We start from the raw sequence: 17185 nt of genomic DNA on the forward strand, positions 1-17185 counted from the left end.
AATGATGGAAATGTATTTAGAGGGTAGCAGAGTACAAAACAGTAAAAGTTTATAAAATTTTAGGCAAACAATATACTGCCTTATTTGCTGAGTGCTGACATTGGATTTGGCACTGAGAGCATAAAACAGATGCAGAGACCTTGAAATCTAGAACAGAAATATCTAAAATGCTCTGGCAGGAAAGATAATTAAATTTAAGTTTCTTTTGGCACCAAGCTAGTGGAAGAAGGGTAGTGGAAGAAGGGAACAGAGTTAGTTATACTTTTTCTTGGGGTTAGTAATTTGATGTAACACATCACAAAATTTTATGTGTAAAGTTAATTCAAATTGAGTTGGCTGTAGTTCTTGCTATGTGCATTGAAAACTGGCTGTAAATTGTTACTTAATGGCTTGACACCTTGAAATTCCATTTTCAAGTTAAAGCAATGTAGATTACATTGAATTACAGTTAAACTGTATAAATTGTCATTCTTCTAAAAGTGATGACAAGTTTTTTCTTGGCTTTTCCCTTTTTATAGGCACACAGGCAACCTATACTCGGCCAACAGTGAGCCCATCTATAGGTCGGATGGCTGCAACCCCTGGAGCTGCAACCTACGTGAAAACTACCAGTGGTAGCATTATTACAGTAGTACCCAAATCATTAGCTACCTTGGGGGGCAAGATAATTAGCAGTAATATAGTTTCTGGTAGGTATATCTGAAATATGTTAAAGGTATAGGTGACCAATAAGAGGAAAAAACATTTCACTGTCAAAGGATACTGTTTGATTTCAGTTTTCTGCTTAGAAATCTAGAACTTTGTTTTTAGTCCGTATGTCTAGTGATTGAGTATAGTTTTTTAGTTCCAGTATAAAATCTTTACATGTTAAAAGTTTTAAAATAGAAAGAACATTTAGTTGCTTTTAATCAGAATGGAAGGGTTATAGTTTACATTTGCATAGAGATGTTTCATTTATAAAATATTGTCCCATCTATCAGTTCATTTCTACCTTAAAACTCTGAAATAGTTGGTATCATCTCCAGTTTATAGGTATAGATGTGTTTTACATTTCAAAAGATGAACTTGACCTGTCCAAAGCCACATAAACTAGACAGTGAAAGAACTAGTCATTTATTTGTCTAAATATGTTTGTGGGATCATAATCTCAATTACTAACTAGTATTTATTTGTCTATATATGTTTGTGGGATCATAATCTGATAGTTTCAATTACTAATGTCACTTTAGCTTATTAAAAATAAAAATACTTGAATATTTTTATTTGCTTTTCACCATTTATAATGGCTTTTTACTTTTAAAAAATATTTAACTCAGATAATGAAAGCTAATATTTATCGGTATTTTAGAACCTTACCTGGTTTTTAATGGCTCATTTATTCCTGCAATATTTGAGTTGTGTACCCTGAAGTGGAATGTTAACATGGTATCTATTTTCATTGAATATTGTTTTTTAATTAAAATGATGTAAATAATCTCTGACCAGGCAAGCCCTGTGGACTTTACTGTCTACCATTTTTGTAGACTAGCCGTATTTTGTACGCCCCCAGTGAATTGTTCTGACATTTTAAAGTGAAGGAATTGAAGTTCCTGGCGGTAATATGATGTTGCTGATAACTCAAGGAGTGAAAAAAACAAGGCAGGTTGTGGTATTGGCATGAAGCTTTATATTTAAAGCTGCTAACTTTGGCTCTACTTTTTAAGTGTAAGTGAGAAACTTTGATGTTTGCCAAACTAAGGAGGGTGAAACCAGTCGGGAAAGAATCATCATACTCCAGCTTTTAAGAGGATATTTTAAATAACACAGTTAAAACTCAGATTGTAATTTATTACCTGACAATATCTTTAAATAGTATAGAGCACACACTGAAACATTTTTCAAAAAGTAATGTTTTTTATTAGTGTATAACTTTTTATGACCATAGGGTATTTCTTTACTTAGGTATAAGTTCTTAATACCATATAGCTTGAAGGAATGTCATGAAGCCTCTTGTTTTCAAACCTTATTTATGATTTAGCTGCTTTGTATGAGGTTAGAGCAGTATACACAAGCACATTTTCCTAGAAGCAAAGAGGCAGTGAGGTTTATACCCTACACTTGTAAACATATCATCTACCTTTGTTCTAAAATATAAAGTAACTGGTGGTTAGTTGCTATTCCAAGTGTATGGGTATATAGAGGAAGAGCTCTTAAACTTTTTCGGCACTCTAGGATATAATGGGCTCACAGTTGAAATAGCTTTATTCATTGCGTGGAGCTCGTTTTGCCTCTACCTCTGCTTCACTATTTGACACTTTCATTCTAAAGAACTTCTCTCATTACTGAGTACTTTAAACTAACCCTTATGTTACGTGTCAGTGTTTCTTATTATATTCTCGCTCCATGATACTGGGATTATTGGTCAGTTTTTAAATTTTCAATCCGTGTCTTTTCACAGAAACCAATAAGCCAGGTTGAATGAATTTAGACACTTTTCTACCTTCATCTGTGATCAGATGCTGGATGCTAGAGTCAATGCCGTTACCATCCCCACAACAAAAAAGAAATGCTTTTCTTAAAATACCTGGCTTTAAGAATAGAAGGCTTTAAAAAAAAAATAATACTTTTATGTTTATTGTGGGGAATTTCGAAAATACAGAAAGGTATACAAAGAAAACTAAAAACTATAATTTTTGCCATCTAGGGAAATAATCTATGTATATTTCTGTTTATTCCTTTTTCTATTTAGATTTCTGTATAAATGTTTTTGTGCATATATGTATATTTTAAAAATTAAATTTAGATCTATATAATTAGTTTTAATCTTTTTTCATATGATAATATCATTTTCTCATTCCATTAAATGTATTTTGATACCTCACACCCCAGATTAATGACTATACAATATTCTTTGCTATAATGCACCATAATTTAACTGTTTATTCATTGCTGGATGTTGTAGGTTATTTAACAATTTTTTTCTCATTGATAATCCTGTGAAGAATATTATTATACATAAATTATTATATGAAATTCTTATTTTCTTTGTATAATGTCGTGGAAGGCAAATTCATGCTTCCAAAATACTTTTAGAAAGATCAAGTTTTTATTTTTATTAGAATAAGCAGTTAAGTTGAAGGCATGACTGTTTTTGCAGTTATTTCATTTATGCAGTCAAATATTTACTTATATGTGTGTGTATATAGATATATATATAGAATTATCAGATACACAAGTCTGTTGGTGAGCTTTGTTGAAAGTTGGTTGAGAAATCACGTCTGTTTTATGCAGAAGATGGATCCTTTAGAGGTAAACTCATTATCTTGAATCTAAGGACTTTATGGAACCTGTGACAATGGCAGGACTTGATTTTGATTCCCCTTGTCTTTAGTACAATGTCCAGGCAAGGGGCTAGTGTTTGTATATATTTGTTCATTCGTTCATTCATTTGCTCATTCTTTGAGCAGAGTAACATATAAAAAATTACCCCCAAAACCAAAATTGCCAGAGTGCTTTAAGAATCAGTGAATAATAAAATATAGGACAATTAATTTGTGTTCTTTAAGCCTACGTTCCATAATGCTCAAAGTTTTACAGGCATCTTATTTTCGAATAGGAATCTCTGGAATGCGTCAGTGTCATAGCCTATGATCCAAATGTGATTCACAGTTACTTGCACCTATTGTATTTTGACTCTTTATAAGTAAGGACTGTATGTCTAGGTGAGTTCTCTAATATGCTATGAGCTAGATGTGGGGTTGGGTGCTGTGATGCACAGTGATGTACACAAGGGACCTTCTGTGCCCTACAGAGTGCTTAACAAGTGAACTTCATACATTCTCGTGTAACATGAGAACTATAGGCTGAATACTATGAAAGAATAGGGGAAGACTTTTTTAAAAAAATGAGTAATACTTCTGACTTCAATATAATAGATATCACCTGAGATACAAAAATATACTATTAGAATTTTAAATTTTTATAATTTGATAGTTCTAGTTATAAATCATATTCTATCTAATATAATGCAATACTTGCTTTTCCTTGTTATGCCTTTTTCTTCAGTTTTCTAACACACCGCCTCCCATTTTGTTAAGCTAGTGAACTTGATTTGCAGCTGTCTCACAAATTGACACACCTGTAATAGAAAGGATTTGATATTTTCATAGTTATAAAGATAATTCATTTGTTAAGTAAGTTTTGTCAAAAATGTGACCCTTATACTTTGCTATAAAGTTAAAGCTTGGTTTACATATCCTTCAGCTAGTATTTAATGCTTACTTTCTAAAAACACTTTTTTATTAACCAAATATTTGATGAAGGAGCATTGTCAGAGAAGGCATCATAGTCAATCACATGAGGAATTGGAGTTAATAAGAGTTAAAGTTGATATAAGTAAATAATAGGCAGCTTGGTTTTTGTGGCTTTTAACAGCTTACTATTCACAGACCACAGATACAGGAAAAAATATTTGTGAAACTGGCCCATGGACAAAAGTGCTTTTTTATGTAACCTGAGCATGTTACCTCAGACTGATGAGGCATTAGATGATGGCAAGCATATTGTATTGTAACAAGATTGCCAAAAATTGACATATAACTAGAACATTCTTATTCTTATCAATCTTATTTCTGAAACTAGTAGAGAATGCTAAGGTTTCCCAGTAGAAAATAATAAAATTTTAATTTTTCTTCTCAAGAGTATGTTAATCAGTCATGTATTTTAATGTGTATCCATTCTGTGCTTAGTCATTTGAATAATGATATGCAAGCCTGTAGAAGGAAAATATGATTTGCCTGTTTGCCAGAGGAAATTATAGGTATAAAGGGTGCACTGGGTCTAGTATGCTCAAGGACTGATGTGGAAATCAGCACTCTGAAGAAGAGATATATATTGGGTAATCCTGAAAATTAAGAGTCTGATGGAACCTGAAGGGCTAAGCTGAAGAGTTTGGTCTTTGGTGGTAGATAATAGGAAGCCATAATAAAAGAAATTACTCGTTAAACTATAGAGTTTATGGTGTACATTGTGCAGTGGGAACAAATAAGATCAAATTAAAAAGGATTTTGAAACCCAAGAAGGGAAGTTGAAACTAAATACAGTGAGGATTTGGAAGGTTTCTGATCAGTTTCACATGTTGTTGGTTCTTGGCATGATGAAATGAGGTGGTTTTTTTTTTTTTTTTTTTTAAGAATGTTTGCTATGGCAGGATACATCAGACCTATTTGCATGACAGAGAAGCTTGAAATAGGGAGAAGATACCGGAAAGCAAGAGAGATGTGGGCCTGTCTGTTGAGCTGACATTGATAACATTTCGAAAGAAGATATTTGTTATGACAAATTTAGTTCATTCGTATACTCATTGAATGATAACTTGAGTAATTGCAATACGGTGTGTGCTAAACACTGAGGAGTCAGTGGTATAAAAAAATATGGTTGGAGTTAAGGGGCTTCATTTTGTTAGAGGATGCAGAGTGAAGACAGGGCAAGAATCAAAGATTTGCACCAGGATTTCCAATTTGAACAATTAGAAGAATATAGGGTATGAATATGATAGGAAGATAAATTTAATAGAAGAGAAACATATTGTGGAAGGATGTGTGGGAGAGGGTAAGATACTAATGTTTGGATCAGTAGATATAAATCGATTATATAGATCTTAATGATTGAAAATATAAATTTATATTTTTAAGTATATAAATTAGGGTTTCATCCTCAGACTTTTCAGTGTTGCAAATTATAAGAGTACACATTTCATCTGACTTGGTCTGGGACTAGTGTTCATTTTCTTTTTTGTTCTCATAAAAATAAATGACATTTCTTTTTCATAAATTTTCTCTACAGTCTAGTGTTATATGAGAATTTTGATATACATTTACCCTTTTTTATGTTCTTTTTTGGAAGTGTTTTCCTGTCATACTAGTCACACAGGTAATACTATTGAGTTTGGGAGAAATATTTGTCATGAAATAGTCTAATTTGTTCCAGTTAACTAATCAGAAGAAGAATATCAGTAGGGAAGCAGGTGGTGATATATTTAGATTCTGAGTTTGTTATGTAGGTCTTCAGATTCCAAAAAGATGAATGCTGTAAGAATCAATTCTTAATATTCTTTCATTCTAGGACAACTTGTAATTTATTATTCCAAGGCCTTCATTTTCATCCTCATGACAGCTTTGACATCATCTGGGGTGACACTGACTACATGTATTTAATTGTGTACAACATAAATAGAAATAACCAAATATCACTAGTCCTTAACTCAGGCCTCCTTTTCTCCCCCCTTCTCTAAGGAACGACTACCAAAATCACTACAATCCCCATGACTTCCAAGCCCAATGTGATTGTTGTGCAAAAGACTACAGGAAAAGGAACGACCATTCAAGGCCTCCCCGGCAAAAACGTTGTCACAACGTTGCTAAATGCTGGAGTAAGTAAGAGCTTGAACTACAGACTCAGCAGTCCACTAAGGATTTCAAAGACCAGCTATATAAATATTTGTCTAAGGACTTTAGAACCCACAATGGCTAGAATGGCTTGATTTACTCCTACTGTGATGTAAAAAACACCACCTACTGATGCTATTTTTTACAGTAATTTCTAAAACATGTTCCTCATGGCTGTGTTGCTTATGACCATGATTTCAGTCGTAGCTTGGTTCAGATGGAAGATTCTACCAGCTTAACTCAGAGGGAACTCCATCAGTGGACAGTTTTATTCCTGCTTATGGCCAGTAGATACCAGTCTAGTATTGGACGTAGGCTAGGCAAAGAGAAATATTTGGTGCTAAGACTAAATTAATGATAAGGATTTGTTACTTTCACTTTTACTTCTCTGAGCTAGTGGGGAAAAAAATCAAGTAAATTAAAGATGCATTTATAATTCTGAAGGCAGTTGTTACGAGGTTAAGAGATTTGAAGTTAGCCAAACCTAGGCTTTGTCTCTGAGTATCATAGGTGTTTGGCTAACTTATTCAACTTCTCTCATCCATAATTTCCTCATTTGTACATTGGGAATGATGATCTCTACCAGTGAGTTTGTTGAGTAATGAGTAACTAACTGGTAACTGTTTTAAAAGTGCTTAAAACAGTACCTGGCATATAAATCCTCAATAAATTGTTTTTTCTTACTGTTATTATTCTTTGTACTTAACTATAGAGGTTTGGTAGTATCTCTACTTTGTTAGAAAAAAGAATACTATGCTTCATTGTAGTTGATCTCTAGTGGCTTCCTTGGCATCATAGTCTTTACAGTGCTGGTGGGTGTCTAGTATTAGATTTTTTCATCACATAGGAAAGCATAGATTGTTCCTAGCTCAGTTCATAAAGTAAGCCAAAAATAAAGCCAGAATTAGAATATAGATTTTCAGAAATTACATGGTTTGTAATTTCATGGAACTTGATATTAAAAGAGAGGGGTACCATGTACTCTAGGTCCTATGGTCATATAGATATAAAAATAGTATATGTGAGTACTAGCTGCCATATATATCTAATAGCAAAAAATCTGATGCAAGAAATGATAGTCAAACAAGAAGATCAGGGTATAAGACCATCCTCGTTACCACATACGTACATGCACCTATACTCGTAACTTGCTTACCTGTGCCTGTACACACACACACACCTGTGCATGTATGCACACACACAACCAGAAGAGCTTTTTCAAAAAAGAAGCCTGCTAGTTTGTTTTGAATGGGTCTTTATAATTTTACTTGGACAGGGCTCATTGAGCTTCTTAATAAAAGGTCACGCCTACTTGCAAACTAGCAGCTCTTGGCAAATGAATATAGAGCTTTTTCCAGAGATGCTGCCGTGAAGGGTGTGTTATGTATTAAAATAAGTAATCACATGGTTGGCAGACACTCCATGTTTTCCTTAGATTATTGCAGCAGATATTTAAACTTGTGAAGTTTGTAATCATTTAACCTAAATTCACAGAGTAATTACCTTTTGCCAGTTCACCTAGGTGTTTTGTTTTTACTGGCTGCTAAATTTCAGTGGCCACACACTTAGGTGATGGTGACTGAAAAGAAAAACTGATAAGGTGAAAAAATTTTAGATATTTTCCTTTTTCATTTTATAGATTTTAATTTTTAAAATTTTTGTACTTTAGTAAAATGACTGTATTTGAATTTAATTTGTTAAGCTCAAGTATTGACTCCATAAATGATCAGAAAATAGTACTTAAAAATAAAGCAGATGAAAATTTAGAAAATGGTGAAAAGTTAATGGGCTTAAACTATCTAGTTAATGGACTAAAGTGATATTAGTAACATGCTAATGTGGGAAATGTCCTAAGTTTTTTCTTTGTATTTTCCAGTGTAACTTCAGAAAAAATGTTAATATCGCTGCTGATTACATTTCTTGCCCATACCATTTCACATAGACATTCTGCTGTATAGCCTTATAACTTCATATTTGGGAAACTTAGTTTATTTTGTATGTGAACATTTAGCTGTTGGTAGAATGCACAGTAATTTTTTTATTACACATATGTTTATTTCATATAAACTGTCACATAAAGATGAATATTGGGGGAGCATGACCTGTAGTTCCAACACTTAGAGATAACATTTTAGTATATACTCTATAATTTTTGACTCTTTTAGTATATACATTCTGTGAATGACAGAGAATACTAAGTATTCTTAAATAAGGTAATTTTTAAAATTCACTCACCAAGAAATATTTACTGCCTTCTTTGGACAGAAGGTTGGTCAGATGACTTCTAAGATCATTTCAACTAGGTCTAACATTTTTGATCACCTGGAAGCTTATACTTTGTTGCACAATTTGCAACCCTTTCCCCATCATCCTGGTAAAACTTTTCTATGATTTTTCAGTAAAAGGAGTTATTTTTCCCATTTAAATGTATGTAAATCTCATGTATTTACTGACTTCAATTTAGGGAGAAAAGACTATTCAGACGGTGCCAACAGGAGCAAAGCCAGCTATTATCACTGCTACAAGACCCATCACCAAAATGATTGTAACTCAGCCAAAAGGTATAGGTTCCACAGTTCAACCAGCAGCTAAAATCATCCCAACAAAAATTGTTTATGGGCAGCAAGGGAAAACACAGGTATGCTAAGATATGGTGATTTTTCTTGACTGGTATATTTCAAATTCCTAAAATTCCAAGGTAGAAATCTGAACAAAAAGATGAATAACATTTAAAGAACCAGATTATTAAAAGTTATGATTGAGTGTTTATAACCATCTGTTTTCAAAACCTGTGTTTCTCTTTTCAGTACTTAAAAAAAATTAAATATTTGTGTCGTGTCATGAGCAAAAGTTAAGAGAATAGAATCCCCTTGGAGTAAAATTTGCTGAAGGTGTATGTTGTTGTTTGAGAAGTAGATGGTTGAAAGAGGATAGTAGTTATTCATAATCTGTCAAAGAATATTTTTGTAAGCTTATATGACCTTTGAAAGCACTTGAGATATTTACTTATAAATTTTATTTCCTTGAAACCTAAATAATGGAGAAAGTAGAGATCTGTTCATTTTTCAACCAGTAAATGATAAGGGAGCTTTTCTAGAAATTTACCTGGGAAATTGAGGCTCAGGATTTAATCTTGTGTTGCTGGGCTACTGTTTACTTTGCAGGTACTTTACTTTCTTGAGAATATCAAAGGAAATGATGTCAGCTTTGGTTGAAAAATGCTATTTTAGAATTTTTGTAAATGATAATAATTTATCTATAAACTAATAGTTTGCCTTTAGAGTCAGTTCCCTCAATATTATAGCCAAATAGTTTATATATCAAAACCGTTAGTTTTGTGATTTTTCTAATAAGGTCAAATTGCTTTAAATTTCAGTGGTAAACAGTTACATTTGCTCCATCATCTTTGTCATAACCCATGTTTTCATTCTTGAATTTTTGGAAATGGGTGACTTAATAGAGTCTGAAAGATTTAGATTCTTATAAATGGAGAAGTAAAAAATAATTGTGGTAAAGTAACATTTTCATTCCATGTACCCCATTGGAGTTAACTCCTGGAGTCCACACTTTGAATTGAATGGTTCAGTGTGAAACTTTCTTTCCATTTCACTTGTTCTACTGTCTGCGGTTTTGACCTTTGCCAAGGTTGATCTGTCACATGTTCCTTATTGACTATAGTAGTTGTCTAAATTGTGGCTCAGCGGTAAAGAATCTGCCTGCAATGCAGGAGACACAGGTTCAATCCCTGGGTGGGGAAGATCCGCTGGAGGAGGGAATGGCAACCCACTCCAGTATTGTTGCCTAGAGATTCCCATGGAGGGAGGAGCCTGGGGGGCTACAGTCCATAGGATCACAAAGAGTTGGAAATGACTGAGCATGCACACACGCCCAGTTGTCTAAATTAGTGTCCCTTTGGAGATTTCTTAAAAGATGACTTAGGTCCTAAGCAAGATTACTTTGTACAGGTGTGTTAATTAGAAATTTCATTTCGTTTCCAAAAAGAAACCTGAAGAACAGTGGCTTAAACAAATTAGGGTTTTATTTTTATTATGTTGATAAATATTTAGAGGAAGGAAATCCTGGACTGTTATTGTGACTCAAAAATTCTCCTGGGAGATCTGAGGAAATCTTTCCTCTTATGCTGACTATGTATAGTATACATGAATACTTAAATTCTATCACACACACACACACACACACACACACACACACTTCCTGGGAGATCTGAGGAAATCTTTCCTTTTATGCTGACTATGTATAGTATACATGAATACTTAAATTCTATCACACACACACACACACACACTTCCTGGGAGATCTGAGGAAATCTTTCCTCTTATGCTGACTATGTATAGTATACACGAATACTTAAATTCTATCACTCACACACACACACACACACACACACACACACACACACACACACACACTCTTCCTGGGAGATCTGAGGAAATCTTTCCTCTTATGCTGACTGTGTACGGTATACATAAATACTTAAATTCTATCACACACACAAACACACACACACACTTCTCCTGGGAATCTAGGCTCCCTGTGTCTTTCTGTTCTGCTGTCCTTAGCTTGTGGCTATCATTCTACTATATAACTGCAGATTGTAAAATGATTCCTAAAGTCGTTATAGGCAAGAAAAAACAAGGCAAAGGCTCTTGTAGCTGTTGTAGCATGAAATGTATATGTGGCCTGGTATAATTGATTCATAGATTGAATTTGTCTGTGATGATCAATGCTGTGCCCAGAGTATAATAAATGGACAGAGTACTGTTTTCCATGTCAGGAAAATATTTGTTTTATTATGATCTAGAAGTGAAACATATTTTAAATGCTCAAAAATTTATACTGGTTGTATTTCCACTTGTCTTCTAGGTTCTTATTAAACCCAAACCAGTGACATTTCAGGCCACAGTTGTTAGTGAACAAACAAGGCAACTGGTCACAGAAACATTACAACAAGCATCCAGGGTGGCAGAGGCTGGTAATTCATCTATTCAAGAAGGAAAGGAAGAACCGCAGAGTTATACAGATAGTAGTTCCTCTTCTACGGAGTCCTCCCAAAGTTCCCAAGGTAAGTCCCATTTTACTTCTGATTTATATAATTATTGCTGAGATAATGCCCTAGTTCTAAAATAGTGGAATCTAAGGATCTCAAACAAACATGTATACTTTGACTTGTCAGTTCTTTTGATTTTATTATCTTTTGTTTGATGTGAGCAGACATTTTGTTTTTGGTAAGGCTTACCATTCTTTCTTGCTTGGCTTATGTTCATCAAATAATTCATAAACTAGGTGATGATTTTGGCAGATAGGTATTATCAAACTGGATAGAGCTGTGATTCCTTTTGTTTGCTTTGAGTAAGTAGAAGTGTTCAAGAAAGTGAGTGTACCTTTTGAAATGATTTTTGCTGAACCTTGAGAAAGGATCATGGTGGCCAGAGATGGGCCTATAAATGGGCTGTATGTGGGTGTTCATACATTGCAGTTTGCATGGAATAAGTCTTAGTTTATTTGTGTTCTAGAATAATAATAGCATTCTTTTTCACTCTCATAGGTATTCCAGTTTAGATGATAGTTGTGTGGTTGTCCTAATTATAAGAAAGGTGATAGGAAGCCAGGCTCCATAATAGGGAAACTAGTTATAGTTAGTGATATTTCAATTATGTTGTTCTAGGGAGTCACTTGGAGAAGGCAGTGGCAACCCACTCCATCACTCTTGCCTGGAGAATCCCATGGATAGAGGAGCCTGGTGGGCTGCAGTCCATGGGGTCGCAAAGAGTCGGACTCGACTGAGTGACTTCACTTTCACTTTTCACTTTTCATGCATTGGAGAAGGAAATGGCAACCCACTCCAGTGTTCTTGCCTGGAGAATCCCAGGGACAGTGGAGCCTGGTGGGGTGCCGTCTGTGGGATCGCACAGAGTCGGACACGACTGAAGCGACTTAGCAGCAGCAGCAGCAGCAGGGAGTCATTTGAAATAAACTCAGTGATCATAAGCTTTGAGATTTTCTACAAATCTAGTACCTGTGTCTGTCAGTTACCTTAACCACCCATATTGATCATAAACTTTGAGACTTCGTACAAATCTAGACCCTGATGCTAGGAAAGATTGAGGACAAGAGGAGAAGGGGGTGACGGAGGATGGGATGGTTGGATGGCATCACTGACTAAATGGACATGAGTTTGAGCAAACTCAGGGAGATAGTGAAGGACAGGGAGGCCTGGCATGCTGCAGTTCATGGAGTTGCAAAGAGCTGGATGTGACTGAGCAACTGAACAACAACAGCAACAAATCTAGTACCCGTGTGTGTGTCAGTTACCGTAACTACCCAGGCAGTATATTTATGCCTGTGCTTAGAAGCGCTGATCTATTGAAACAGAACTGTTTATCTTTCTTTGATCATTCCTCACTCACTCTGTTTCCTCTCCTCATATCCACATTATTCTCTCTGGAATGCTTTCTTAGCATCTTCACTTTTTCAATACAGTTTCTTTATATTGTACAGGCATTATTATTTTAACTCTTTAATGGAATCATCCTACATTAGTCTTACTAATGATTCATATTGCTAATTATTCCATTAATTCAATTTGAACATTTATTTTAAAATTTATACTATGTAGTAAGCTTTATGAGAAAGCTTCATGAAGGAGGTAGCATTTGAAATGGTCTTTGGAAACTCACTGATAAAAAATAAAATATTGATTTTAGCAAACAGTATGGCTCTCATTTTAGAAAATGGATAATTTCCTTCAGGATATTATCAGTAATAGTAATATTTTCTGAATCAATTTAGTAAGGTTTAATTTATCATTCTATATTGGTTATGAATAAGTTTATATCTGATTATAGTGGGGTGATATTTACTCTCTTTTAGACTTACTGATTTGATGTGTATAGATTCTATTCTTTAACAATAAGATTATTTTTTCCTCTTTTATTTTTAAGTCTGTACTTATTTGAATAATTCCAGCTGTTTTTTCCTTTGAGAAATATTTTCATAAAAGTCAGGTAAAATGTTTAGGTTATGAATTGGTGCTGAAATGGGAACCTGAACAGTAAATTATATATACACAATCTCAGGTTACCTTTGAAATTGCTGGTTTTTTCCTAAGGGAGCTATAAGCCAGTCATTACTTCCCTAACATGCCATTTCATTAGGGAGCCTTTAGTTTTCATTCTAAGAAAGGGACAAAAGTTTGACTATTTTTGGAAGTGATTGAGTATAAATTTCTTGCTCTTTGATCTGTTATTATATGTGGCATCATTTATTTTTACTTGTGTTATTTATCTTTCATTGCATATTACTTCTTTTTAAAATATTTTATAATACAGAAAAAAACCACCAAAGAGGAATATCTAATATAGTTAACTGTAAAGCCAGTTTTTAAAAATATTTATTTATTTGCTTTTTATTTGGCTGTGCTAGGTCTCAGGTGTGTCATGAAGAATAATCGTTGTGCGGCACAACTCTCTAGTTGTGGCACACAGGCTCCAGAGCATGTGGGCTCAGTAGTTGTGACACGCAGGTTTAGTTGCTCCACAGCATGTAGGATCATAGTTCCCCGAGAACTACTAGAGATCAGATCCATGTCCCGTGCCTTGCAAGGTGGTTTCTTAACTACTGGGCCACCAGGGAGGTCCCTAAAGCCAATTTTTATAATCTTCACTTACTCCTCTCCCCATTTCACTATATAGTTTCTTAGTACATTTTTCAAAGACAAGGGACTACATATGCTGTGGGAATATATATGCGGTGTTATAAGAGAAAGGGATAAAGGTTTTGCTAAGTGTAAGACTCAAGTTTGGTTTTCATACCTACTGGGAATATAAGCACTATATAACAGTCCCTTTTTCCCTTTATATTATTTTTGTAGTTTTTAGCCCACCTTTGTTTAGTACTGTTAATGTAATTTCAAATTTATAAAAAGTTACAGGAATAAAAAGAACTTCTGTGTATAGTCTTTTACTAGATTCACCACCTATTTATATTTTGCCCTATTTACTTTGTTGTTGATTCTCTTTCTGTGCCGCCCCCTGTGTGTTTATAATTTTTGAAATTTTTAACCATTTGAGAACAAGTTGTTGACGTCATGCCCTTTATCTCTAAATACTTATATTTGTCGGATTATATTCCTTAAGGGTTAGTCTCTTCATTACTAAAATACAGTTATCAAAATCACTATTTAAAGTTTTAGTTCTATCATATACAATCCATTCAGATGTCATCAACTGTCCAATCATGGTCTTTACAGTTTTGCCACTACAGCAACCTACCCCCACCACCAGTCCACAGTCCACATCAATACTATGCATTACATTTATTTGCATTGTCTGATGTTTCCCATTTAATTCAGCATGAATTCCACAGATGTGGTGTATTCTTAGCTTTATCTTATCAGAAGGCACTCATGTCAGTTTGTCCCAATATTGATGATGTTAATGTTGATCTCTTGGTTAATGCCTTCCCTCTTTTTTTTTTTTGCATTATGAAATTACCATATGTCCCTTTGAGATTAATGGTAATATATGGGGAGATGGTTTGAAACTATATAAATATCATATCCCTCACCTTTATCTACTAGTTTTAGCATCCAGTGATAATTTTCTAAAGTCTATTATTTGTTACCTAGTTGATAGATGGCATTCTACTGTAAGAATAGATCAACTTTTCTTGACTTCATATCCTTTTTCTAGTGACTTCCTTTATACAAGTCTTAGAATAAAGATGTCTTTTTATGCCAAAGGATTCCTTGATTCTATTTGTGATTTCTAAACTTTTCCTACCACTCCCTGCCTGAAAGGAGAAGCAGTTTAGGCCTTATACATTACTTCTGAACTGTCTTCTCACAGGCTAGAATAGAGACTTTCATCTTCACCTTGTTATGGCACTTCCCTTAATCACCCTGGGAGGGTTCATTACTCCTTCTATACTTGGCTTCCAGAATTGCTTTGTACTACCAGCTAGTTTATCGTTGATCATTTTATTTTGTACTTTTTTTGTTTGTTTAATATAATTATTTTCTCTTCACTAGGCTACTAACTTCTTAGAGGCATGCATTATACTCATCTCTATATATTCAGTATTTAGTGAAGACGTTAACTAGCTCTAAGTAGACACTCAGTAAAGTTTCTCTGAATGAACAAACAAAACAGCAACTGTAACAGCAGCTGTGGCACAGGGTTAAGCTTCAGCCTTATAAATTCATTTTTGTTTCCTGAGTCCAAAACATTTTTTTCTTTCTGGGGTTTCTCCTAACCTAGTGGGTGGGACTTTTAAGTTCTATACACCTGAAGTATTTTTACATACTGATAGACAGCCAGATGACCAACACTAATAGTTCAGGATCATACTTGCCTAGGTCGCTAAATGAAAATTGGGCCACATGCCTTCCACAACTCCTCAGCTTTCCTTCCTATTTGCATCTTCTTTTTTTCTCTTTTTCACTTGGGAACAGGGTTATTGGGCTTATTGTGTTCCATATTTTTTTTTTTAAAGAAAGAAAAAAACGTTAAAAGAAAAACTTTATTTCCAAAAAAGGTTTTGAGTAGACTAGCTAGAATACAAGATTATGTGAAGTAAAATGGAAGAGAAAAAGAAGACAAAACCAAGGGTAATAATTTAAGATGGAACCTGTATGAGGCAAATATGAAAATGCATCCTATAAAGACATTGTTTTAAGTAACTTGGATTCTAGGATGATTTTTCCAGAAGCTTCATGATCTCAGCAGGTCATGATGAGGGTAAGAAATGAATGAAGGTTAAGCAAAACATACCGATACTTATTGCAGAACTTTTCAGAGTCATCATATGGTGATATATATTGTGAAAGATGAAGAGTGGCGTATATAATAGAAAATGCCCCCTAACTTTTTTGAGCATGGAACCCTTCTTTTGCAAAACATCTTAAAGAACTAATGTTCTTTAAGGAACATTTGGGGGAAAGCTGTGTAAGCAGTTAAATACTGTGAAGGCTTTGTTTTTTATGACAGTGTTTCAAAGGGAAGATACCTATTACATCATGGAAAAGATACAGACATCTTGGGTTTAGTATAGAATAGATGGGTTAGATGCGTGCAGCATCTGGGAATCATTTTTATGAAGAGCAGTAGGTGGAGACAGGACATTTATCATAGAGAAGAGAAGATGAAGATTGGGTTGGGTTGTGGGGAACGTAGGAACTGTTGTCAGTTATCTTAAGGACTGACATAGAAGAGGGAAAAGAGTTGGTCTTTGATAGGTACATGGGCAGAACTAGAACTGTTGAGTAGCAATCAGAAGACCTGTTTCCACTCCATACAAGAAAATTTTCTAATTGTCATAACTGTGCAAAGATGGAAAGAAACTGCCTTGGAAAACAGTGAGTTCTCTAGTGCTAGATTCCTGGACTGGTGGTGATATTTTGAAGATTTTAACATAAGATCGATGATAGTATTAAACATACCTTTAGATTTTATTTTTTCTAGCTGAGAGGTCTCATTTCTAGTAGAAAGTAGCTCAGTCGTGTCTGACTCTTTGCGACCCCGTGGACTAATATATAGTCCGTGGAATTCTCCAGGCCAGAATACTGGAATGGGTAGCCATTCCCTTCTCCAGGGATCTTCCCAACCCGGGGATCAAACCCAGGTCACCCGCATTGCAGGTGGATTCTTTACCAGCTGAGCTACCAGGGAAGCCTGAGAGGTCTTATAATTCTATGTAAATGTGATAGAAGCTTTTTATAGTAAAGACATAAGAGACGTTCT

At 34.5% G+C, this 17185-nt stretch overlaps 1 protein-coding gene across 4 annotated transcripts in view; it reads left to right on the forward strand.

The window, feature by feature from the left end:
• The window catches only part of EMSY (EMSY transcriptional repressor, BRCA2 interacting), a 79438-nt gene that overhangs the window by 43519 nt on the left and 18734 nt on the right, over positions 1 to 17185 (forward strand). For all 4 annotated transcript variants that reach the window (XM_068988430.1, XM_068988431.1, XM_068988432.1 and 1 more), the window contains 4 exons: positions 519 to 689; positions 6273 to 6409; positions 8890 to 9063; positions 11310 to 11508. In XM_068988430.1, the coding sequence (XP_068844531.1) occupies positions 519 to 689; positions 6273 to 6409; positions 8890 to 9063; positions 11310 to 11508 (681 nt within the window). The remainder of the gene's footprint in view (positions 1 to 518; positions 690 to 6272; positions 6410 to 8889; positions 9064 to 11309; positions 11509 to 17185) is intronic.

The sequence above is a fragment of the Capricornis sumatraensis genome, chromosome 16 (assembly GCF_032405125.1).
Source record: "Capricornis sumatraensis isolate serow.1 chromosome 16, serow.2, whole genome shotgun sequence".
In the NCBI taxonomy this organism is placed as follows: domain Eukaryota; kingdom Metazoa; phylum Chordata; class Mammalia; order Artiodactyla; family Bovidae; genus Capricornis; species Capricornis sumatraensis.